Below are 27045 nucleotides of genomic sequence, written 5' to 3'. Positions count from 1 at the left end.
TCATCTAATGCAAAGAGATAGTTCAATCATTTGTTCTATCGATCTCGAACACGTTATCACGCACTCCACTCTCGATTAGAGAAATAGGTCACAGCGGAAGAACGGCGGCGGATGCGGCACCAAGGCGCTGCGAGACGGCCGGCCCTCCGCAGTGACGCTCCCTCCGGCCTGCGCGTGCTGCACGGCGCCCCTCGGCCCCAGAGGCTGACACGGCGAGCCAACATCCGATGTTCGGCTCCTTCGCCTACACACGCAGCCGTGGCTCCCGGCGGCTACCGGCCACGGCCCCCACGCCATGGTGGCGCACGACGCGTCTCCACGCCCCATGGCCGCTCACGGCACATCGGTCGGCGAAGACGGCGGCAGCCAGCACCCACCCAGGCGCGGCAAGTCTCACGATCTGGTAAGGAACCAGATGCACATGAGAATAAAGCACAAAATTCAGAGAGAAAGGTGATTCAATTCCAATTTCGTTCATGCACGAAGTAAGCACTAACCTCCAGGGCGTCGTTTGAATGCCATCCAAGGCAAACTTCGTCGGCGACCCATGGCCTGGACAGCGCTCCCTCGGCCAGCCTCCTAGCGGAGCGGTAGCATCCTTCGGCCCGGCTGCTCCCAGCGCTACACCTGGAGGCGGCCGCAGCGGCCAACGGCCGGTGCCAGGCATGGCGATGCCCTCAGGCACGCGGCAGCGCGGTCCACAGCCCGGGCAGTGGCGACGCCGCAGCCCTCGGCTTGCATCCGTGCAGGCGGCGCCCGAGGCAACGGCCCGACGCTAGCCCTTCGGCCACGGTGGCGGCTGCTCCCTCTGTCGTGGCTCCCCGCGGTGGAGACGACGGCGGGCTCATAGTCGTGGCCCTGGCCGTCGAGCCAAAACGGCGACGAGGTGGTTACACGATTTCTCCTGGTGGAAATCGCTGGGGAGGAAAGAGATAGAACCGAACCTTATCTCTTTGCTAGTTTTGTAATTTAGCCCTTGCGGCTTACCTATTTACGGAATAGCCCAAAACTTGTGTCTGTCATCATTTTGTGGCTACTTCCGGGATGTTTCGGGATATTGCAGCTTGGTCCAACTACTTGCTATTTATAGCACTGGTAATGTTTAGGCCATATACCGATAATCATTTAGCCCATTTTCTGTTGAGTTTAGCATTCCAAAAAATATGTGGTTATTATATGTGGCATGTTCAATGTGTTTGCTTTTTAGCAATTCCTATAACATGTCATATTAGTACAACAACACTGTTTTGCCATTGAGATTAAGTTTTCTCGCACGACATTTGCGATTGAGAAAATTTCTTTTTCTTGAAAGATAATCTCATTGCGGTTGAGATCAATTTTCTTGTCCATCGATAATATGTAGTCATTGATAATCTGCATAGGCATCAAAGATCTTGTCCTGGTTTTTCAGTTTCACAGAAATGTGAACACCGATATCGTTGGGTACATCAATCAGATCTCTACTATATCAGATCGTAGACAAGCTTAGTGTTCCTCCTAGGTGTAGTAGCCCTCTCATGAGGAGTCTTCGAAACAGACCTCATGGCTACACCCACCAACCATTATCTCAACGACAATGTTTCTTGTGTTGCCCGGATGCAAACAGGTTACATAATAAGCAATATCACTATATTGCATATCTTGCAAGTCAAATCATGCGACTCATTTGTTCAACGGGTTTCTACTAACTTCTATGTTCTAGAATGTGTTCATGGAATTGGTAGGTGACGACTTCGAATTTTGCAAGAATCAGGGAGAGTATCTTCCTGAATTGTTCCTGTTCAATGCATCATATTATACTCTTTTTCCCTTCATGAGTTTACTTTACAGGTTTTCATAAAGGTTTTTAATGAGGTAATATCAAAATGAGATCATATGTCATATTTTCAGTTTTCCCCACCGGGGTTTTTAGGAAAATTATATACGACATATTTATTGTCCTTTTAGTTCTATGAGTTTTCTCATATTGAGTTGAAAGAGACAATAATTATTGTATGTTGCATTATTTTTCTCCCAATTTTTCCCACAGGATTTTTGGAGGAGTCTCTTTCAAGATGATGATGCTACCTGGACAAGCATGGATTAAGGGGAGTGTTAAGATTAATTAACATAGCAATTAAGGGATTAATCCCTGCTTGTATTAACCATTGCAGTTACTTCTCCAACCGTTGCGTCGGTTCTGTCTGAACCGACACCCCCTTTGTAAACGCATGTTCCAGTGGTATATATAGCACTTCATCTAATGCAAAGAGATAGTTCGATCATTTGTTCTGTCTATCTCGAACACGTTATCACACACTCTGCTCTCGATTAGAGAAATAGGCTACAGCGGAAGAACGGCGGCGGATGCGGCACCAAGGCGCTGCGAGACGGCCGGCCCTCCGCAGTGACGCTCCCTCCAGCCTGCGCATGCTGCATGGCGCCCCTCGGCCCCAGAGGCCGACGCGGCGAGCCAACATCCGATGTTCGGCTCCTTCGCCTACACACGCAGTCGTGGCTCCCGGCGGCTACCGGCCACGGCCCCCACGCCATGGCGGCGCATGACGCATCTTCACGCCCCATGGCCGCTCGCGGCACAGCGGTCGGCGAAGACGTCGGCAGCCAGCACCCACCCAGTCGCGGCAAGTCTCTCGATCTGGTAAGGAACCAGATGCAAATGAGAAGAAAACACAAAATCCAGAGAGAAAGATGATTCAATTCCAATTTCGTTCATGCACGAAGTAAGCACTAACCTCCAGGGCGTCGTTTGAATGCCGTCCAAGGCAAACTTCGGCGGCGACCCATGGCCTGGACAGCGCTCCCTCGGCCAGCCTCCTACCGAAGCGGTAGCATCCTTCGGCCCGGCTGCTCCCAGCGCTACTGAAGGAAATATGCCCTAGAGGCAATAATAAAGTTATTATTTATTTCCTTATATCATGATAAATGTGTATTATTAATGCTAGAATTGTATTAACCGGAAACATAATACATGTGTGAATACATAGACAAACAGAGTGTCACTAGTATGCCTCTACTTGACTAGCTCGTTGATCAAAGATGGTTATGTTTCCTAGCCACAGACATGAGTTGTCATTTGATTAATGGGATCACATCATTAGGAGAATGATGTGATTGACTTGACCCATTCCGTTAGCTTAGCACTCGATCGTTTAGTATGTTGCTATTGCTTTCTTCATGACTTATACATGTTCCTATGACTATGAGATTATGCAACTCCCGTTTACCGGAGGAACACTTTGTGTGCTACCAAACGTCACAACGTAACTGGGTGATTATAAAGGTGCTCTACAGGTGTCTCCGAAGGTACTTGTTGGGTTGGCGTATTTCGAGATTAGGATTTGTCACTCCGATTGTCGGAGAGGCATCTCTGGGCCCTCTCGGTAATGCACATCACTTAAGCCTTGCAAGCATTGCAACTAATGAGTTTTGTTGCGGGATGATGTATTACGGAACGAGTAAAGAGACTTGCCGGTAACGAGATTGAACTAGGTATTGAGATACCGACGATCGAATCTCGGACAAGTAACATACCGATGACAAAGGGAACAACGTATGTTGTTATGCAGTCTGACCGATAAAGATCTTCGTAGAATATGTGGGAGCCAATATGAGCATCCAGGTTCCGCTATTGGTTATTGACCGGAGACGTGTCTCGGTCATGTCTACATAGTTCTCGAACCCGTAGGGTCCGCACGCTTAAAGTTTCGATGATAGTTATATTATGAGTTTATATGTTTTGATGTACCGAAGGTTGTTCGGAGTCCCGGATGTGATCACGGACATGACGAGGAGTCTCGAAGTGGTGGAGACATGAAGATTGATATATTGGAAGCCTATGTTTGGATATCGGAAGTGTTCCGGGTGAAATCGGAATTTTACCGGAGTACCGGGAGGTTACCGGAACCCCCCGGGGGCTTAATGGGCCATAGTGGGCCTTAGTGGAAGAGAGGAGAGGCGGCCAGGGCAGGGCCGCGCGCCCCTCCCCCCTAGTCCGAATAGGACAAGGAGAGGGGGGCGGCGCCCCCCCCCCCTTTCCTTCCTCTCTCCCTCCTCTTTCCCCCTCCACTCCTAGTCCAACAAGGAAAAGGGAGGGAGTCCTACTCCCGGTGGGAGTAGGACTCCTCCTGGCGCGCCCCTCCTGGCCGGCCGCACCTCTCCCCCTTGCTCCTTTATATACGGGGGCAGGGGGCACCCTAGAGACACAACAATTGATCGTTTGATCTTTTAGCCGTGTGCGGTGCCCCCCTCCACCATAGTCCACCTCGATAATACTGTAGCGGTGCTTAGGCGAAGCCCTGCGTCGGTAGAACATCATCCTCGTCACCACGCCGTCGTGCTGACGAAACTCTCCCTCAACACTCGGCTGGATCGGAGTTCGAGGGACGTCATTAGGCTGAACGTGTGCTGAACTCGGAGGTGCCGTGCGTTCGGTACTCGATCGGTCGGATCGTGAAGACGTACGACTACATCAACCGCGTTGTGCTAACGCTTCCGCTTTTGGTCTACGAGGGTACGTGGACAACACTCTCCCCTCTCGTTGCTATGCATCACCATGATCTTGCGTGTGCGTAGGAATTTTTTTGAAATTACTACGTTCCCCAACAGTGGCATCCGAGCCTGGTTTTATGCGTTGATGTTATATGCACGAGTAGAACACAAGTGAGTTGTGGGCGATATAAGTCATAATGCTTACCAGCATGTCATACTTTGGTTCGGCGGTATTGTTGGATGAAGCGGCCCGGACCGACATTACGCGTACGCTTACGCGAGACTGGTTCTCCTGACGTGCTTTGCACAGAGGTGGCTGGCGGGTGTCAGTTTCTCCAACTTTAGTTGAGCCGAGTGTGGCTACGCCCGGTCCTTGCAAAGGTTAAAACAGCACCAACTTGACAAACTATCATTGTGATTTTGATGCGTAGGTGAGAACGGTTCTTGCTAAGCCCGTAGCAGCCACGTAAAACTTGCAACAACAAAGTAGAGGACGTCTAACTTGTTTTTGCAGGGCATGTTGCGATGTGATATGGTCAAGACATGATGCTAAATTTTATTGTATGAGATGATCATGTTTTGTAACCGAGTTATCGGCAACTGGCAGGAGCCATATGGTTGTCGCTTTATTGTATGCAATGCAATCGCCCTGTAATGCTTTACTTTATCACTAAGCGGTAGCGATGGTCGTAGAAGCATAAGATTGGTGAGACGACAACGATGCTACGATGGAGATCAAGGTGTCGCGCCGGTGACGATGGTGATCATGACGGTACTTCGGAGATGGAGATCACAAGCACAAGATGATGATGGCCATATCATATCACTTATATTGATTGCATGTGATGTTTATCTTTTATGCATCTTATCTTGCTTTGATTGACAGTAGCATTATAAGATGATCCCTCACTAAATTATCAAAGTATAAGTGTTCTCCCTGAGTATGCACCGTTGCGAAAGTTCTTCGTGCTGAGACACCACGTGATGATCGGGTGTGATAGGCTCTACGTTTAAATACAACGGGTGCAAAACAGTTGCACACGCGGAATACTCAGGTTAAGCTTGACGAGCCTAGCATATAATAGATATGTGAAGGAAATATGCCCTAGAGGCAATAATAAAGTATTATTTATTTCCTTATATCATGATAAATGTTTATTATTCATGCTAGAATTGTATTAACCGAAAACATAATACATGTGTGAATACATAGACAAACAGAGTGTCACTAGTATGCCTCTACTTGACTAGCTCGTTGATCAAAGATGGTTATGTTTCCTAGCCATAGACATGAGTTGTCATTTGATTAACGGGATCACCTCATTAGGAGAATGACGTGATTGACTTGACCCATTCCGTTAGCTTAGCACCCGATCGTTTAGTATGTTGCTATTGCTTTCTTCATGACTTATACATGTTCCTATGACTATGAGATTATGCAACTCCCGTTTACCGGAGGAACACTTTGTGTGCTACCAAACGTCACAACGTAAATAGGTGATTATAAAGGTGCTCTACATGTGTCTCCAAAGGTACTTGTTGGGTTGGCGTATTTCGAGATTAGGATTTGTCACTCCGATTGTCGGAGAGGTATCTTTGGGCCCACTCAGTAATGCACATCACTATAAGCCTTGCAAGCATTGTAACTAATGAGTTAGTTGCGGGATGATGTATTACAGAACGAGTAAAGAGACTTGCCGGTAACGAGATTGAACTAGGTATTAAGATACCGACGATCGAATCTCGGGCAAGTAACATACCGATGACAGAGGGAACAACGTATGTTGTTATGCGGTCTGACCGATAAAGATCTTCGTAGAATATGTGGGAGCCAATATGGGCATCCAGGTCCCGCTATTGGTTATTGACCGGAGACGTGTCTCGGTCATGTCTACATAGTTCTCGAACCCGTAGGGTCCGCACGCTTAACGTTACGATGACAGTTTTATTGAGTTTTGATGTACCGAAGGAGTTCGGAGTCCCGGATGAGATCGGGGATATGACGAGGAGTCTCGAAATGGTCGAGACGTAAAAATCGATATATTAGACGACTATATTTGGACTTCGGAAAGGTTCCGAGTGATTCGGGTATTTTTCGGAGTACCGGAGAGTTACGGGAATACGTATTGGGCCTTATTGGGCCATACGGGAAAGAAGGAAAAGGGCCTCAAGGGTGGCCGCACCCCTCCCCTTGGTCTGGTCCGAATTGGACTAGGGAAGGGGGGCGCCCCCTTCCTTCCTTCTCTTTTTCCCTTCCTCTTTTCCTATTCCATATGGGAGGTGGAATCCTACTAGGACTAGGGAGTCCTAGTAGGACTCCACACTTGGTGCGCCCCCTCCTAGGGCCGGCCTCCTCCTCCCTTGCTCCTTTATATACGGGGGCAGGGGGGCACTCCAGAGACACAACAATTGATCCTTGAGATCTCTTAGCCGTGTGCGGTGCCCCCCTCCACCATATTACACCTCGATAATACACTGGTAGAAAACAGGGCTTTTACCCCGGTTCATAAGGGCCTTTAGTCCCGGTTCAGGAACCGGGACTAAAGGGTCGTTACTAATGCCCTAGCCCTTTAGTCCCGGTTCTTACACGAACCGGGACTAAAGGCCGTCCACGTGGCCGGTGCGGGGAGCCCAGGCAGGAGGGCCTTTGGTCCCGGTTGGTGCCACCAACCGGGACCAATGGGCATCCACGCGTCAGCACCTAGCAGGAGCTGAGGTTTTTTTTTTAAAGGGGGTGGTTTAGGGGTTTGGGGGGTTAATTTAGGTGTTTCATATATTGTGTTAGCTAGGTAATTAATAGAGAGAAGTGTCCTCTCTTATCTCCGTGCTTTGTCGACGCTACGTACTATATACGTATGGAGAGGAGTAGACACGCTAGCTAGTAATCAAATGAAGGAAACAGAAGATCGTCATGAACATATATATATGCATACAGAGAGAAGTGATATCGACCACCTCTCCTTCTCCGAGATATTGGTCGAACAACAAGTTCTCGTATATCTATCCGACACTACCGGCTACATATATACAATAATTATCTCTTACAATACAATCTCCTAATTATATTGTAGGAACACAGGGTCCACATAGTATTCTCCGTTTTCAGCGATCACGTGGTCAAGGAAGAATGCCGCCAATTCCTCTTGAATTCCTCGCATACGAGCTGGTGCTAGGAGTTCATCCCGCTTCCGAAAAATCTAATTTGAAGAAGGGGGTCAATACATATATATATATGAATAAATGAAACTCAACACAAATGATGGTAATAAAATAAAATTGTGAATATTATTGCTTACGCACTTCATATTGTTCTTCAGTGTAGCCCCGCTCACAGGTATGGTAGCGGATGGACTCGCAAATGTAGTATCCACAGTAATTATTCCCGGGTTGCTGCCACCACTTTACAAGAAACAGAGGTCAATCAAACTGATAAGCAAGCATGCTAAATGGTATTGATCAAACTAGCGCTTGAATCACTAGGAGATGCGCGGAACATGCTACTATAGTACTTACTTTCGGGTGTCTAAATTGCAGCTGGTTCGGCAGTCCCGGGGTTTTTGAGGTGAATTTTCTCCAAACCCTGGCAGACAAAGAAAACAATTACTTGATATCAGGAAATGAACAAAGTTGCTGATATGGTGGATAATGATCGATTTAACTTACTTCTGGAGCATTTGAGTCATGTTCGCATAGTCCTGGGGATCTTTTCGTCTCGAGTCTAAGACGGTTACTACTCCCGGCTCAAGCTTAATCTCTAGGAGAATATAGTGGAAGCTGTGCAAGCATGCATAAGTCATCAATTACATTACCATAACCTGGACTAATAAAGGGAAACCGAATATGCAGAAGACAGTAACACTCACTTGAAGTTGTAAGGAAAGAGTATTATATCTTTGTTTTGATTTATTACCAACGATTGTAGCAAGTTGGCCTCGGCTTCTTTGCATGAAATTTAACCTGAGTTGCATCTATGAGATTTGTGTTAATGAACCCAATATCACCGATTTGTCTTTTCCTCAATTCGGCGATCTTCAATCTGCATAATATAGTGAGGATAAGTACAAATACATGCAATGAAAGAGCTGACCTATATAGAGAGACTTAATGACAGAAGTAGTACTACTTACAGACAGTAGCAAGTGATCGTTGTTTTATCGAGGGACATTAGATTGTAAAACTGGAAGAAATCCTCAAATGGAACATTCAGCAGTTCAATTCCAACGAGGTCATGCTCCGGTTTAACTCTCAGCGTTAAAGTACTCATCCCATCAGACTCTCTGCAGGTTTTCATGTACCAATCATGTAGTCTTTGCATCATCGTGCTTAGAGATTTGACATCTTTGACGAGAGGCTTCCCGTAATGGTATTTGTGTTCGTCCACCTCCATGATTTCATAATGTACATCCTCGGGCAGGTAATCTCCAAGATCGGTATAACCGGGCACCATACCCGGATCATTAGCGACGATGTCTTTTGACACCTTGAGCGGGGGGAACGATTGGTTCTCTTGTTCGCCGAGCTGGGCAATTTTTTTCCCAACTCGTCGTTCTTTCATCCTTTTATCACTGACGGTACTTACCGACCGCTCCGCTTCGGCATATGCCTTTGCAAGAACGCGCTCATAGTTGCCTTTTGGCGGAGACTTTGGTGGTTTTGTCAGGGCAGCCAGAGTGCGCTTTGCTTTCACCGGATCTACCTTCTCCTCCTGAGGTGGATGTTTCTTTGCTTTCACTGGGTCAAAGAAGTTCTTCACTTCGGCTCGCACGATCTTCGCGTTCTCCTCCTCGGTCCTCTCATATGGTAACTTCTCTGGAGTCTTCAGAGAAGGACCGAATCTGTATTGCCTCCCGCCTCTGGCAGCTGTACTGCTAGACGCCGGCAGAGCAGACGGAGCGGCTGCGGCTGTCTTCTTTCCTTGCTTACGAGGCGGAGGAGAAGGACTACGACGCGCCGGAGCAGCCACAGCGGCGGCGGGTCTCTTCCGCCCTTGCTGACGAGGCGGAGAAGGAGGAGGCTGGCTGCTCTGGCGCGCCGGCGCTGGCGGAGAAGGAGGCGGAGTGCCGCCACGCGCCGGAGAAGGAGGCTAAGTGCCCTGATCACTCGCCGGAGGAGGAGGCGGAGTGCCGCCACGCGCCGGAGAAGGAGGCTGAGTGCCCTGATCACTCACCGGAGGAGGAGGCGGAGGAGGAGGCGGAGTGCCCTTACTCGCCGGAGCCGTCCAGTTCGGAAGCTTGATGAGCTCCTTTCGCCATAGGCATGGAGTCTTCAGAGCTAAACCCAGCCGAGTCTCCCCTTCACCGGTAGGGTGGTCAAGCTGGAGGTCCTCAAATCCCTCCGTTATTTCATCCACCATCACCCTAGCATATCCTTCAGGAATCGGCCGGCAGTGGTAGGTTGCGCCGGGTTCAGTAGGTAAAACAGAGCCAACAGCCGCCTTGACTTTCAAGTTCTGCCATTCCGCCATAAGGTGGCAATGTTGAGACTCTGTGATAGCATCCACGGGGTAGCTAGGAGTAGCCGCATGCTTCAGCTGAGGCAGCTCGGTGGAAGCCACGCTGCTTCTACGCTGAGATGGCGGTGTAGCTTCGGGGGCAGTTTCGGCATCTCTATTGCTGTCTCGTTCCTCTAGCACTTGAACCCTTTCGTGCAGACGCTGAATTTAGATCTGCTCCACTTTTTTCCTCCTCTCCTGGGTTTTGTAACCCCCCGCGTCCGGAAAACCAGCCTTCCACGGAACGGAGCCTGGCGTGCCTCGTGTCCGTCCAGGGTGCTCAGGATTCCCGAGGGCCATTGTGAGCTCGTCGTTCTCTCTGTCTGGAACGAACGTCCCTTGCTGCGCTACATCGATATAGTGCTGAATCTTCTTGACGGGTATTGCAAGTTGCTCGTCCGTCCAACGACACCTCCCTGATACAGGGTCCAAGGTTCCGCCAGCCCCGAAGAACCAAGTCCGGCAACGGTCTGGCCAGTTCATTGTCTGTGGTTCGATCCCTTTATCAAGAAGATCCCTCTCAGACTTGGCCCACTTAGGCCGGACTTTGAGGTAGCCACCTGACCCCGTGCGATGGTGAAGCTTCTTCTTCGCAGCATTCATCTTGTTTGTCGCTGACATCTTCTTACTCTTTTCTTATGTCTTGTGGGCCACAAATGCGGGCCAGTGATCGTTGATCTTCTCATACCGGCCGACGAATTCAGGTGTCTCTTCTTTGTCGACAAACGTTTTCAGCTCATTCTTCCACCTCCTGAATAGGTCTGCCATCTTCTTAAGAGCATGAGACTTGATTAATTGCTCTATAACTGGCTTCTCCTGATCCTCCTCTGGCGGTAGGGTGAAATTTGCCTTCAGCTCAGTCCAAAGATCATTTCTGCATATCATTGACATAAGACACCTCAGGGTCTTCCTTCTTAGGCTTATACCATTGGTGGATGCTGATCGGGATCTTGTCCCTAACTAGAACCCCGCACTGAGCAGCAAAAGCATCCTTTGTCCGGAGGGGTTCAATCGGTTGGCCGTCGCGCGCGATTGCTGTGATCTCAAACCTTTCATCCGAGCGCAACTTTCTCTTCGGGCCTCGTCTCTTTACCGCAGTTGTGCTCGATCCGGAGGGCTAGAAAAAAGAAGAAAGACGAGTGTTAATTAATATGTGTACATACCAAAACAATGAATGCATCAATTAGCTAGTCAGCACAGGCTTAACTAATATATTTACCTGGCCGGACTCTGTTCGGTCACCGGAGCCGTCACCAGGGGCTCCTTCTTGCACCAGGATTGGGTCACCGGAGCCATCATAATCATGTCTTTCCTCCTCCACTCTTCGATCACCGCAGCCTGCTTCTTCACCCTGTTCTTCCAGACCATCATTGTTGTTAAGATACGACAAGATATCACCTCCGGCTAAGATTATGTCCCCCAACACCTCTTTTGCTTGCTCATATCATCCGTGCTCCATTGTTTCTGCAAATATTACAACATGGCAATTATTACACAAACATGACAGCAGGTGGATATATTAGTGCAAACGTAGACCTAGCTTATTCCGGGTTTGGGGTGGCCTAGGCAACGCTTCAAGGGTAGGGGCGCGGCGGGAGGGGGTAGGAGACCGACATCGTTTTTTTCTAGGGTTTGGGTGTCCTCGAGAGTTTTGGTCGAGCGAGAGGGCCGGGGGGTGCTCCCGTGGTATAAGTTATCAGGTCGAGAGGGGGTATACATATCGACCGTCCATCATGTCGAAGTTATCTGGGAGGGAGTTATATATATCGACAACGACGACATACATACACGGGAAAATAATGTTATCGGGGAGGGGGTATATATCGACCCCCCCCCACGTGTTGAAGTTATCGGGAGGGGGTTTTATATCGACAGCGACGACATACATACACGGGAAAATAATGTTATCGAGGAGGGGGTATATCGACCCCCCCCCCCTCGTGTTGAAGTTATCCCCCTCGTGTTGAAGTTATCGGGAGGGGGTAATATCGACAACGACAACATATACATACACGGGAAAATAATGTTATCGGGGAGGGGGTATATCGACCCCCCCCCACGTGTTGAAGTTATCAGGAGGGGGTTATATCGACAACGACGACATATATACACGGGAAAATAATGTTATCGGGGAGGGGGTATATCGACCCCCCCTCGTGTTGAAGTTATCCCCCTCGTGTTGAAGTTATCGGGGGGGGGGGGGTAATATCGACAACGACAACATACATACACGGGAAAATAATGTTATCGGGGAGGGGGTATATCGACCCCCCCCCCACGTGTTGAAGTTATCAGGAGGGGGTTATATCGACAACGACGACATATATACACGGGAAAATAATGTTATCGGGGAGGGGGTATATCGACCCCCCCTCGTGTTGAAGTTATCCCCCCTCGTGTTGAAGTTATCGGGAGGGGTATATATCGACGACGACAGACCCGATAAAACATAAGAAAACGAAGAAGAAATAAAAAGAGGAAAGAAGAAGAAAGGAATAGAGGAGAGGATTGAAGAAAAAAAAGAAGAAAAAAAAAGAAGAAGAAAAAGAGGAGAAGAAGAAAGGAATAGAGGAGAAGAAGAAAAAATAGAATTTTCTATTTTTTCTTCTTCTCCTCTTCTTTTTCTTCTTTTTTCCTCTTCTTATTTATATCTCCTCTTCTTCCTCTCCTCTTCTTCTTTCTTTCCTCTTCTTATTTTCTTCTTTCCTATCCTTCTTTTTCTTCTTCTTCCCTTCCTAGCTAGATATATAAAACTTTTCTAAAATTGTAACTTTTGCATATATAAAACTTTTCCATGTGGATCATCATTTCTCATATATATCGAATATATATCCATTGTCATATATAAAAACTTTCTATATATGAACAAAAAACTTTCTATGAACAAAAAAACATTTTTGACATATATATTCATACATTTTGAACATCTACATACATACAAATTTTTTTTGTTCACATATACATTATAGCCACATACACATATACATCACATATGAACAAAAAAATTAAACTAATAAAAATAAAAAAACAGAGCCGGGGCGGCGGCTCTCATAGTGGGGGCGGCTAGGACAATGGCGACGGCGGGGGCGGGGGCGGTGAGGGCGCCGGCGCACGGGGCCGGCAAGGGACGGGGGCGGCGAGGGCGCCGGCGAGCACGCGCGGGCCGGGCAGGGGGGCTCGGGGCGCCGAGGCGGCGCGCGCGAGCAGGGGAGCACGAGGCGGGGCGACGCGTGGGGGCAGGGCGACGGCGACGAGCACCGGGCGGCGACCCGTCGAGGCAAGGGCGCGGGGCAACGGCGATGAGGAGCGGGCGGCGACGGCGAGCACGGGCAGCCTGGCGGCGTCGGGGGCAACTGGCGAGGTATGTCGAAAATTTCCTAAGTGTGGACTTATATAGCAAAACCTTTAGTCCCGGTTCGTGGCACCAACCGGGACTAAAGGTGGGCATTAGTCCCGGTTGGTGCCACCAACCGGGACTAAAGGCCTCTTTTCAGCAGCCCAAAGGGCGGGAAGCGGCGGCCTTTGGTCCCGGTTGGTGGCACCAACCGGGACTAAAGGGGGGGCATTGGTCCCGGTTGGTGCCACCAACCGGGACCAAAGGCCTTGCGCTGCCAGCGGCCAAAAGTTTAGTCTCACCTCGCTAGTTGAGAGGGGCTCGGAGTGGTTTATAAGCTCCACTGCGGCTGCCCTCTCGAGCTCCTCTCAAATGCAGGCTTACGGGCCTAATGTCACACTGTGCTGTCTGTTGGCCTATTGGGCCTTCTGCGGGCCTGAATCCTGGCCCAGGTTGGGTTTCTAGTCGTATTCAGGCCGTGGTGGCCCAATAGGTGGCAGTTTTTTAAATTTTTTGCATTATTTATTTTCTTTTGTTTTTTGCTTTATTTTTTTAATTCTTTTTGCTTTTAGGTCAGCAAAATTATAGACTGTCTGTTAGTGCCATTAGTTTTAGAAAACATATAAACTTTCTATTAGTGCCATTAGTTCTTTATGAAAATTCTTTTTGCTGTATTTAGTTTTTTTATTTTCTTTTTTGCTATATTTATTTTGTTTTATTTCTACTTACAACAAAAAACTTATTTATTTTATTTTATTTTGTTTCTAATTACTTATTTATTTTACTTTATGATAATTCTTTCTGCTATTAAAGTTTCTATCAAAAAAAGTTCTTTATGAAAATTCTTTTTGCTTTTAATGATTAAAAATAAAAAAAGAGGCGCAATGCGCGTTGATTTGCTTCAAGCCTTTCGGAATAGTGTAGATTGCACTGCACATAGCTCGATGCAGTCTACCTTATTCCTCAAGGCTTGAAGCTAAGCAACGTGAGCATTGCGCCTCTTCTTCATCGTCTCTGCACTCAGGGCTTATAAACCGCTCCTAGTGCCTCTCAGCTAGCGAGGTGGGACTAAAAAACTGCTTAGCTAGTAAGAAACTCTAGTACTGGTTCGTGCCACGAACAGGTACTAAAGGTGCTCGTGGGGCCACAGCCTCATTAGTACCGGTTCGTGGCACCAACAGGGACCAAAGGGTGGAATTGGTCCCGGTTCGTGCCACCAACCGGGACCAATGGCCTTGCACGGTGGAGTGGTGGTGAGTTTAGTCCCACCTCGCTAGCTAAGAGAGAGCCGCACCTGTTTATAAGGTGCGGTGCGCCTGAGCTGTCGAGCTCCTCTCTAAAGCAGGCTTACGGGCCTAACCTCTCTGCACTCAGGGCTTATAAAGCATTTCAAATGAACTCTGAAAAGGTTGAAAGTTGGCATGGTATCATCATTTCATCCACATAGCATGTGCAAGAAAGTTGAGAGGGTTACGGCAAAAACTAGATGCACTTCTTGTACAAAACGGACAATGGTATCATACTCGTCTATTACAAAGTTGGCATGCTATCATCATAATAGTTGCGGGAGAAAGTCTTCACTTTTTCTTCGCTTGTGTCATTTGCTTATTGCGCCGTAACCATGGATAATCTTCATCGTTTATCAGGATGCTTGGGTTAGCCTTGACTTTGAAGGGAGGAATTTCATGAAACTTTTCATAATCTTCAGACATGTCTGTCTTGCCCTCCACTCCCACAATGTCCCTTTTTCCTGGAAGAACTATGTGCCGCTTTGGCTCATCGTATGATGTATTCGCTTCCTTATCTTTTCTTTTCCTCGGTCTGGTAGACATGTCCTTCACATAGATAACCTGTGCCACATCATTGGCTAGGACGAACGGTTCGTCAGTGTACCCAAGATTGTTCAGATCCACTGTTGTCATTCCGTACTGTGGGTCTACCTGTACCCCGCCTCCTGACAGATTGACCCATTTGCACTTAAACAAAGGGACCTTAAAATCATGTCCGTAGTCAAGTTCCCATATGTCCATTATGTAACCATAATATGTGTCCTTTCCCCTCTCGGTTGCTGCATCAAAGCGGACACCGCTGTTTTGGTTGGTGCTCTTTTGATCTTGGGCGATCGTGTAAAATGTATTCCCATTTATCTCGTATCCTTTGTAAGTCAATACAGTCGAAGATGGTCCCCACAACGAGTACAACTCATCACAAACAGTGGTGTCACCTCTGAGACGTGTTTCCAACCAACTGCTGAAAGTCCTGATGTGTTCACATGTAATCCAGTCGTCACACTGCTCCGGGTGTTTGGAGTGCAGACTGTTCTTGTGTTCATCGACATACGGGGTCACCAAGGTAGAGTTCTGTAGAACTGTGTAGTGTGCTTCAGACCAAGAATATCCGTCCCTGCATATTATTGAGTTCCCCCCTCCAAGCGTGCCTTTTCCAGTCAGTCTCCCCTCATACCGCGATTTAGGGAGACCTATCTTCTCAAGGCCAGGAATGAAGTCAACACAAAACCCAATGACACCCTCTGTTTGATGGCCCATGGAGATGCTTCCTTCTGGCCTAGCGCGGTTACGGACATATTTCTTTAGGACTCCCATGAACCTCTCAAAGGGGAACATATTGTGTAGAAATACGGGCCCCAGAATGACAATCTCGTCGACTAGATGAACTAGGACGTGCGTCATGATATTGAAGAAGGATGGTGGGAACACCAGCTCGAAACTGACAAGACATTGCGCCACATCACTCCTTAGCCTTGGTATGATTTCTGGATCGATCACCTTCTGAGAGATTGCATTGAGGAATGCACATAGCTTCACAATGGCTAATCGGACGTTTTCCGGTAGAAGCCCCCTCAATGCAACCGGAAGCAGTTGCGTCATAATCACGTGGCAGTCATGAGACTTTAGGTTCTGGAACTTTTTCTCTGGCATATTTATTATTCCCTTTATATTCGACGAGAAGCCAGTCGGGACCTTCATACTGAGCAGGCATTCAAATAAGATTTCTTTCTCTTCTTTCGTAAGAGCGTAGCTGGCAGGACCTTCATACTGCTTCGGAGGCATGCCGTCTTTTTCGTGCAAACGTTGCAGGTCCTCCCGTGCCTCAGGTGTATCTTTTGTCTTCCCATACACGCCCAAGAAGCCTAGCAGGTTCACGCAAAGGTTCTTCGTCACGTGCATCACGTCGATTGAAGAGCAGACCTCTAGCTCTTTCCAGTAGGGTAGGTCCCAAAATATAGATTTCTTCTTCCACATGGGTGCGTGTTCCTCAACGTCATTCGGAACAGCTAGTCCGTCGGGACCCTTTCCAAAGATTACGTGTAAATCATTGACCATAGCAAGTACGTGATCACCGGTACGCATGGTGGGCTTCTTCCAGTGATCTGCCTCGCCTTTGAAATGCTTGCCTTTCTTTCGACATTGATGGTTGGTCGGAAGAAATCGACGATGGCCCAGGTACACATTCTTCCTGCTTTTGTCCAGGTATATACTTTCAGTGTCATCTAAACAGTGCGTGCATGCGTGGTATCCCTTGTTTGTCTGTCCTGAAAGGTTACTGAGAGCGAGCCAATCATTGATGGTTACAAACAGCAACGCGTGCAGGTTAAATTCCTCCTGTTTGTGCTCATCCCACGTACGTACACCGTTTCCAGTCCACAGCTGTAAAAGTTCTTCAACTAATGGCCTTAGGTACACATCAATGTCGTTGCCGGGTTGCTTAGGGCCTTGGATGAGAACTGGCATCATAATGAACTTCCGCTTCATGCACATCCAAGGAGGAAGGTTATACATACATAGAGTCACGGTCCAGGTGCTGTGATTGCTGCTCTGCTCCCCGAAAGGATTAATGCCATCCGCGCTTAAACCAAACCATACGTTCCTTGGGTCAGCTGCAAACTCAGCCCAGTACTTTCTCTCGATTTTTCTCCACTGCGACCCGTCAGCGGGTGCTCTCAACTTCCCGTCTTTCTTACGGTCCTCACTGTGCCATCGCATCAACTTGGCATGCTCTTCGTTTCTGAACAGACGTTTCAACCGTGGTATTATAGGAGCATACCACATCACCTTCGCAGGAACCCTCTTCCTGGGGGGCTCGCCGTCAACATCACCAGGGTCATCTCGTCTGATCTTATACCGCAATGCACCGCATACCGGGCATGCGTTCAGATCCTTGTACGCACCGCGGTAGAGGATGCAGTCATTAGGGCATGCATGTATCTTCTGCACCTACAATCCTAGAGGGCATACGACCTTCTTTGCTGCGTATGTACTGTCGGGCAATTCGTTATCCTTTGGAAGCTTCTTCTTCAATGTTTTCAATAGCTTCTCAAATCCTTTGTCAGGCACAGCATTCTCTGCCTTCCACTGCAGCAATTCCAGTACGGTACCGAGCTTTGTGTTGCCATCTTCGCAATTGGGGTACAACCCTTTTTTGTGATCCTCTAACATGCGATCGAACTTCAGCTTCTCCTTTTGACTTTCGCATTGCGTCCTTGCATCGACAATGACCCGGCGGAGATCATCATCATCGGGCACTGGTTCCTCTTCATCTTCAGCAGCTTCCCCCCTTGCAGCATCATTGGGCACATCGTCTGGTTCCTCTTGATCTTCAGCAGCTTCCCCCGTTGCAGCATCACCGTATTCAGGGGGCACATAGTTGTCATCGTCCTCTTCTTCTTCGCCGTCTTCCATCATAACCCCCATTTCTCCGTGCCTCGTCCAAACATTATAGTGTGGCATGAAACCTTTGTAAAGCAGGTGGGCATGAAGGATTTTCCGGTCAGAGTAAGACTTCGTATTCCCACATGTAGGGCATGGACAACACATAAAACCATTCTGCTTGTTTGCCTCAACCACTTCGAGAAAATCATGCACGCCCTTAATGTACTCGGAGGTGTGTCTGTCACCGTACATCCATTGCCGGTTCATCTGCGTGCATTATATATAATTAAGTGTGTCAAAAACCATTACAGAACATCATGAATAGATAATTAAGTGACCAAATTAATAGAAGTTCATCATCACATTAGAACCAAAGTACATACATAGTTCTCATCTAACAACATATATATAGCTCTCCAGAGCATCTAATTAATTAAACCATATATTGAAACTATGTAAAACATTTCAATGCGAAAACAAATGCGATCATAATCGCAACCAAGGTAACAATTGATCCAACGGCATAATGATACCAAGCCTCGGTATGAATGGCATATTTTCTAATCTTTCTAATCTTCAAGCGCATTGCATCCATCTTGATCTTGTGATCATCGACGACATCCGCAACATGCAACTCCAATATCATCTTCTCCTCCTCAATTTTTTTTATTTTTTCCTTCAAGTAATTGTTTTCTTCTTCAACTAAATTTAACCTCTCGACAATAGGGTCGGTTAGAATTTCCGGTTCAACCACCTCCTAGATAAATAAAATCTATGTCACGCTGGTCGGTATATTTTTCATAAAAAATAAATGAATCAAATAGTTATAAAAAGATAATATATACCACATCCGAATCATAGCAGGACGAGGGCCAACGGGGGCGGATACCAAAACCATCGCACTATGTAATAAGAAGGAATAAAATAGTAAGAAAATTAGACAAGTATCTATCTAAAGTAAGAATTTTTTCTTTCAAAAAGAAGATAAGAACAAGAGGCTCACCACGGTGTTGCCGGCGACGAGATCGGCGCGGGCGGTCGACGGCGGTGAAGACGGGAATGGGACGTGACGGGCCGCTAAACCTAGACAAATCTCAAGGAAAATGGAGCTTTGAGGTCGAGCTTCGAGAGGACAAAGCTTAACTAGTGTGGCTCGGGCATTTCATCGAACACCTCATGTGCATAGGAGGTGAGCTAGAGCACCACAAAGCCCTCCCCTCGCCGGCCAGAGAAAAACAGAGCACTGGAGTGCTCTGCTCGCGGGCGAGGGGTATATATAGGCACCTCATTGGTCCCGGTTCGTGGCATGAACCGGTACTAAATCCGGGCCTTCTGTCCCGGTTCATGCCAAGAACCGGGACAAATGGTTGTGGGCCAGGAGCGAGGACCATTAGTCCCGGTTCATGGCTCGAACCGGGACAAATGGTTCCATACGAACCGGGACCAATGCCCACGAGGCCCCGGCCGGCCCCCTGGGCTCACGAACCGGGACGAATGCCCCCATGGGTCCCTGTTCGTGACTGAACCGGGGCTAATGTGAAAACTGCCCTGTGACCTTTGCCCCGTTTTCTACTAGTGATACCGTTGCGGAGCTTAGGCGAAGCCCTGCGTTGGTGGAACATCATCATTGTCACCACGCCGTCGTGCTGACGAAACTCTCCCTCAACACTCGGCTGGATCGGAGTTCGAGGGACGTCATCGAGCTGAACGTGTGTAGAACTCGGAGGTGCCATACGTTCGGTACTTGATCGGTCGGATCGTGAAGACGTACGACTACATCAACCGCGTTGTGATAACGCTTCCGCTATCGGTCTACGAGGGTACGTGGACAACACTCTCCCCTCTCGTTGCTATGCATCACCATGATCTTGCGTGTGCATAGGAAATTTTTTGAAATTACTACATTCCCCAACAATATGGCCTCGGAACACGGAGACTGAAAGGTCGAGCATGAATCATATAGTGGATATGATCAACATAGTGATATTCACCGTTGAAACTACTCCATCTCACGTGATGATCGGACATGGTTTAGTTGATATGGATCACGTGACCACTTAGAGGATTAGAGGGATGTCTATCTAAGTGGGAGTTCTTAAGTAATATGATTGATTAAACTTAAATTTATCATGAACTTAGTACCTGATAGTATCTTGCTTGTCTATGTTGATTGTAGATAGATGGCCCGTACTGTTGTTCCGTTGAATTTTAATGCGTTCCTTGAGAAAGCAAAGTTGAAAGATGATGGTAGCAATTACACGGACTGGGTCCGTAACTTGAGGATTATCCTCATTGCTGCACAGAAGAATTACGTCCTGGAAGCACCGCTAGGTGTACCACCTGCGCCAGCAACTACAGACATTGTGAATGCCTGGCACTCATGTGTTGATGACTACTCGATAGTTCAGTGTGCCATGCTTTACGGCTTAGAACCGGGACTTCAACGACGTTTTGAACGTCATGGAGCATATGAGATGTTCCAGGAGTTGAAGTTAATATTTCAAGCAAATGCCCGGATTGAGAGATATGAAGTCTCCAATAAGTTCTATAGCTGCAAGATGGAGGAGAATAGTTCTGTCAGTGAGCATATACTCAAGATGTCTGGGTACTGCAATCACTTGATTCAACTGGGAGTTAATCTTCTGATGATAGCGTCATTGACAGAATTCTCCAATCACTGCCACCAAGCTACAAGAGCTTCGTGATGAACTATAACATGCAAGGGATGGATAAGACGATTCCCGAGCTCTTCGCAATGCTAAAGGCTGCGGAGGTAGAAATCAAAAAGGAGCATCAAGTGTTGATGGTCAATAAGACCACCAGTTTCAAGAAAAAGGGCAAAGGGAAGAAGAAGGGGAACTTCAAGAAAAACAGCAAGCAAGTTGATGTTCAGGAGAAGAACCCAAGTCTGGACCTAAGCCTGAGACTAAGTGCTTCTATTGCAAGCAGACAGGTCACTTGAAGCGGAACTGCCCCAAGTATTTGGCGGATAAGAAGGATGGCAAGGTGAACAAAGGTATATGTGATATACATGTTATTGATGTGTACCTTACTAATGCTCGCAGTAGCACCTGGGTATTTGATACTGGTTCTGTTGCTAATATTTGCAACTCGAAGCAGGGGCTACGGATTAAGCGAAGATTGGCTAAGGACGAGGTGACGATGCACGTGGGAAATGGCTCCAAAGTCGATGTGATCGCGGTCGGCACGCTACCTCTACATCTACCTTCGGGATTAGTTTTAGACCTAAATAATTGTTATTTGGTGCCAGCCTTAAGCATGAACATTATATATGGATCTTGTTTGATGCGAGATGGTTATTCATTTAAATCAGAGAATAATGGTTGTCCTATTTATATGAGTAATATATTTTATGGTCATGCACCCTTGAAGAGTGGTCTATTTTTGTTGAATCTCGATAGTGGTGATACATATATTCATAGTATTGAAACCAAAAGATGCAGAGTTGATAATGATAGTGCAACTTATTTGTGGCACTGCCATTTAGGTCATATCGGTGTAAAGCGCACGAAGAAACTCCATACTGATGGACTTTTGGAACCACTTGATTATGAATCACTTGGTACTTGCGAACCATGCCTCATGGGCAAGATGACTAAAATGCCATTCTCCGGAACTATGGAGAGAGCAACAGATTTGTTGGAAATCATACATACAGATGTATGTGGTCCGATGAATGTTGAGGCTCGTGGCGGATATCATTATTTTCTCACCTTCACAGATGATTTAAGCAGATATGGGTATATCTACTTAATGAAACATAAGTCTGAAACATTTGAAAAGTTCAAAGAATTTCAGAGTGAAGATGAAAATCATCGTAACAAGAAAATAAAGTTTCTATGATCTGATCATGGAGGAGAATATTTGAGTTATGAGTTTGGTCTTCATTTGAAACAATGCGGAATAGTTTCGCAACTCACACCACCCGGAATACCACAGCGTAATGGTGTGTCCGAACATCGTAATCGTACTCTACTAGATATGGTGCGATCTATGATGTCTCTTACTGATTTACCGCTATCATTTTGGGGTTATACTTTAGAGACGGCCGCATTCACGTTAAATAGGGCACCATCAAAATCCATTGAGACGACGCATTATGAACTGTGGTTTGGCAAAAACCAAAGTTGTCGTTTCTTAAAGTTTGGGGCTGCGATGCTTATGGGAACAAACATCAACCTGATAAGCTCGAACCCAAATCGGAGAAATGTGTCTTCATAGGATACCCAAAGGAGACTGTTGGGTACACCTTCTATCACAGATCCGAAGGCAAGACTTTTGTTGCTAAATTCGGAATTTTTCTGGAGAAGGAGTTTCTCTCGAAAGAAGTGAGTGGGAGGAAAGTGGAACTTGATGAGGTAACTGTACCTGCTCTCTTATTAGAAAGTAGTTCATCGCAAAAACCAGTTTCTGCGACGCCTATACCAATTAGTGAGGAAGTTAATGATGATGATCATGGAACTTCAGATCAAGTTATTACTGAACCTCGTAGGTCAAGCAGAGTAAGATCCGCACCAGAGTGGTACGGTAATCCTATTCTGAAGGTTATGTTACTAGACCATGACGAACCTACGAACTATGAAGAAGCGATGGTGAGCCCAGATTCGCAAAATGGCTTGAAGCCATGAAATCTGAGATGGGATCCATGTATGAGAACAAAGTGTGGACTTTGGTTGACTTGCCCGATGATCGGCAAGCAATTGAGAATAAATGGATCTTCAAGAAGAAGACTGACGCTGACGGTAATGTTACTGTCTATAAAGCTCGACTTGTTGCAAAAGGTTTTCGACAAGTTCAAGGGATTGACTACGATGAGACCTTCTCACCCGTAGCGATGCTTAAGTCTGTCTGAATCATGTTAGCAATTGCCGCATTTTATGATTATGAAATTTGGCAAATGGATGTCAAAACTGCATTCCTGAATGGATTTCTGGAAGAAGAGTTGTATATGATGCAACCGGAAGGTTTTGTCGATCCAAAGGGAGCTAACAAAGTGTGCAAACTCCAGCGATCCATTTATGGACTGGTGCAAGCCTCTCGGAGTTGGAATAAACGCTTTGATAGTGTGATCAAAGCATTTGGTTTTGTACAGACTTTCGGAGAAGCCTGTATTTACAAGAAAGTGAGTGGGAGCTCTGTAGCATTTCTGATATTATATGTGGATGACATATTGCTGATTGGAAATGATATAGAATTTCTTGATAGCATAAAGGGATACTTGAATAAGAGTTTTTCAATGAAAGACCTCGGTGAAGCTGCGTATATCACTACTGGAATCAGCTAATTTGCCATCTGCCAGCTCTTTGCCGTCTGCTAGCGGATGGCAAAGAAGGTCTTTGCCATCAGCTACCCAAAAGCAGACGGCAAAGAAAATGGCAGACAGCAAAACAGGCCTTTGCCATCAGTCAGTTCTTTGCCGTCAGCTGGCGGACGGCAAAGAGAGAGGTGGCCCCCCACTAACGAGCCGTTTACGGAAAAAAAAACGCCCCCACTTTGCCGTCTGCTAGCAGACGGCAAAGAGACAAAACAGCGGACGGCAAACCAGATCCACACCCCCACCGCACGTTATCTCTTCTCTCCCTCTCTCCCCCCCCCCCCCGCCGTTATCTCTTCTCTCCCTCTCTCCCCTCCCCGAGGCCCACCAGACCCGCACCCACCGCCGCCCCCGCCGCTCCTCGCTCCGCCACCTCCTCTCCTCGCCGGCCGTCTCCGCGGCCTGCCTCCTCTTCGGCCTCGCCGGGTTCCTCGCCGCCGCGGTCTCCCTCTCCCGGGCGCCCGCCGAGGCCCCGCGGGGCCGCTGCCCGGACTCCTCGCACCCGCTCTCCTTCTCCGTCGCCTAGGACCGGCGCCCCGGGGATGCCGCGGGCGGCGCCACCGACCTCCCGGCGGGCGTCGCCACCGGATCGCGCGGCAGGCACAAGGTGGGGGAGCCGCGACCTCGAACAGGAGGCCGCCGCCTGGGGCGGATTGATTCGAGCTAGGGTTTCAGTCAATCGGTCGGGACCATGGAGTCGCCGCCGCCCAAGCGCAACGCCGGCCACGTCGGCGAGGACGGAATCAGCGCCCTCCCCGACCACCTCCTCCTCGACATCCTCGAGCGCCTCCACCTGCGCGAGGCGGTCCGCGCTGGCGCGCTCTCCACGCGGTGGCGGCACCTCCCCAGCCACCTCTCGCTCGTGCACCTCGACGCCGGTCACTTCCGCGGCGCCACATCGCTCCAGGTCATGGACGCGTTCACGGGCGCGGCGCGGGCCTTGCTCACTCGGGTGCCTCCCGCCGAGGGAGTGTGCGAGAGTGGTGCCCTCAAGGTGCTCGTCCTCAGCTTCTACACGTCTTCCCCTCACCTGACCTCCTTAGCACTTGCAGTAGGCTCAGGCACCTCAGCTTGAGATTCTGCAGACTGCTTGATCTGCACTCCACGCTCAAGATCGATGTGCCGTGCTCTGAGCTCCAGGAGCTTGAGTTCATCGGCCTTTTGTGCACACGGATCGAGCTCGTCTCTGTCCCCAAGCTTAGACAAGTGGAGTGCAAATGTTGGCTCTTCAATAACCCTCCAGTGCGCTTTGGCTACGTTCCTGAGCTTCGCGGTTTAGTACTCGCTTCTAAAGCCAAGGCATGGCAAGAGCCATTCGCGCTTAGCGAATGCCTGTCAACGAGTGTTGGTGCCAGGAACCTGTCAACACTGACTCTGTGTTTTGGGTACCAAATGGTATACTTAATTTCTGCGCACCACTTAAATATAAATCTTCTGCATCGTCATACCATGTCTTCTCTACCAGTTTCAGTTGTGCATGTATGTTCTTGCTGCAGATTTGGATTCAGCCAGAACCTCCGAAGCAGCTCATTGCTATATTCAGAAACCTGACCTCTGTGCGTCTGGGGCCAACTAGTACCAAGATTTTTTTTAACTTGGTACCACAGAAAGATGTATACCTAAAAAGTGCCCTGGGGCCACATGTTAGTGACACATGAATGGCACTTCACAACTTGAATGTGTCGTGGCTGTGGTTGTGGGATGTGCCGTGGCGCGGTGGTGCTGGATGTGCCCACGTCGCCGGCGGTGCTGGATGTGCCGTGGCGCGGTGGTGCTGGATGTGCCCACGTCGCCGGCGGTGCTGGATGTGCCGTGGCGCGGTGGTGCCCCTGGGTGGCGCCTCCGTGCTGCGGTGCCCCTGGTTGGCGCCTTCGTGCCCGTGCTCTCACTGGTGCCGCCGTTGTGGTGCTCTCTGGCAAGCTCCGGCTTGTTGTGGTGGTGTTGGTTGTGATGCTGGTCACACCATAGTGATGGTGTGGCTGCATCCTACTTCGGCTACAACTCCTTTTGGTGAGCTTCTCCTTGCTCCCCTCCTGATCTCTCTAATGCATAGCTCTAGATCTTGATCTTGTGGGATGTGAGGCTCTATTAGCTGTGGTTAGCTGCTGTAGATGAGCATCAACTTGTATTGGAGCTCTCTGTGATGATTCTTGCTGTGTCAGGGTTTTGGTCAGTGACCATCTATGTGTATTTGTGAAGTATATATACTCCTGTACTGCTCTGTTCTGTTTAGTTGATCCTGGAGTTGTTACTTTGGTCAGTTACTTTACTCATGAACGGATACTCACTTGTTCTTAGTTATTTTACTTCTAATACTGATATGAACAGATACCACTTGGTTTGGCTATTCCTATTTGTCTCTTTCTAATAGCCTATGAACAGATGCTATACTTGGTTTTGGCTGTTACTTTCCTAGTTTTCTACTGATAAGACAGATACTACATCTGATTTGGGCAGTGATGCTGGTTTGAGCCCCCCTCTCTTAGGCTTAATTTACATGTGACTATCCCTGTGCTGTGATGAACTAGCCCTGGCACTTCCAGGCTGTCTGAGCACATAATCCCTCAAGTATACCTTGAGGTCTTCTGTAGCTCTCCTTAATAGTTATCTCTTCTAAGCTGGTGGTGGTTGGATGTGTTGGGACTTGGTCTGGTTGGCTGATTATCTTGATCTCAAGTACTGGCTCCTAGGGCATTGCATTTCACCAAGTGAAATGCTACATTTCTACTCCTAACCCATTCTCTCTTTCTTAGTGTTTTTGTTATGCAGGTTGGAAGAAAAGAAGAAGATCCGGAGAAGATCTTAGTAATAAGATAGTCTTTTAGGAAAATAGATATTTAGCTTTAGATCATTCCTTGTAATATTTGTTGGATATGTGTTCATGGATATGTGTTGGATATATATGTGTTCATGACTATATATTGGTAACATGTGTTGGATATATATGTGTTCATGAGTATTGGTAATATGTGTTGGATATGCTATATTGGTCATATATATATATGTGTGTGTTTGATTTTCTGTGAAAATGAATTGATATAAGAAGAAACAGAATTAATGCCTATTTGGTCTCTTTGCCATCTGACAGATGGCAAAGAGCCTGCAGCCTTTGCCGTCAGCTGGCGGACGGCAAAGGCTGCCGTTAGCCACCTAACGGACACTAACACTACTCATTTTGCCGTCCGCTTCTTTGTCGTCCTCCGCAGATGGCAAAGAGCCTTTGCCGTCCGCCGCCTGGAAGCAGACGGCAAAGTAGGTCTTTGCCGTAGCCTTCTTTGCCGGAGCCTTTTGCCGTCCGCGGCTGACGGCAAAGGTCTTTGCCGTCCGCCTTTCGAGCCTTTGCCGTCCGCCGTGGCAGACGGCAAAGTAGCTGTTTCCTGTAGTGTATATTGGGCATCAAGATCTATAGAGATAGATTAAGACGCTTAATTGGACTTTCACAAAGCACATACCTTGACAAAGTTTTGAAGAAGTTCAAAATGGATCAAGCAAAGAAAGGGTTCTTGCCTGTGTTACAAGGTGTGAAGTTGAGTAAGACTCAATGCCCGACCACTGCAGAAGATAGAGAGAAGATGAAAGATGTTCCCTATGCTTCAGCCATAGGCTCTATCATGTATGCAATGTTGTGTACCAGACCTGATGTGTGCCTTGCTATAAGTCTAGCAGGGAGGTACCAAAGTAATCCAGGAGTGGATCACTGGACAGCGGTCAAGAACATCCTGAAATA

The 27045-nt window shown here is 47.8% G+C and overlaps 1 protein-coding gene and 1 long non-coding RNA gene across 2 annotated transcripts; both read left to right on the top strand.

The window, feature by feature from the left end:
* On the top strand, window positions 1–1119 carry LOC120962712 (uncharacterized). Its single transcript, XR_005753495.2, has 2 exons — window positions 1–403; window positions 528–1119. It is a non-coding gene; the product is annotated as an uncharacterized lncRNA (long non-coding RNA).
* A 22889-nt stretch (window positions 1120–24008) lies between these two features.
* On the top strand, window positions 24009–24393 carry LOC109751597 (FBD-associated F-box protein At1g60410-like). Its single transcript, XM_073497483.1, has one exon. The coding sequence runs from the start codon at window positions 24010–24012 to the stop codon at window positions 24391–24393; it is 384 nt and encodes a 127-aa protein (XP_073353584.1). The 5' UTR covers window position 24009.
* The last annotated feature ends 2652 nt before the right edge of the window (window positions 24394–27045 follow it).

This window comes from Aegilops tauschii, chromosome 4, assembly GCF_002575655.3.
Source record: "Aegilops tauschii subsp. strangulata cultivar AL8/78 chromosome 4, Aet v6.0, whole genome shotgun sequence".
Classification (NCBI taxonomy): Eukaryota; Viridiplantae; Streptophyta; class Magnoliopsida; order Poales; family Poaceae; genus Aegilops; species Aegilops tauschii.
The sequence above is the reverse complement of the archived record's forward strand: the minus strand, read 5'-3'. Positions and strand labels throughout refer to the sequence as shown.

Coding starts and splice junctions, on each gene's coding strand:
- LOC109751597 (XM_073497483.1), top strand. CDS start 24,010: ATGGAGTCGCCGCCGCCCAAGCGCAACGCCGGCCACGTCGGCGAGGAC.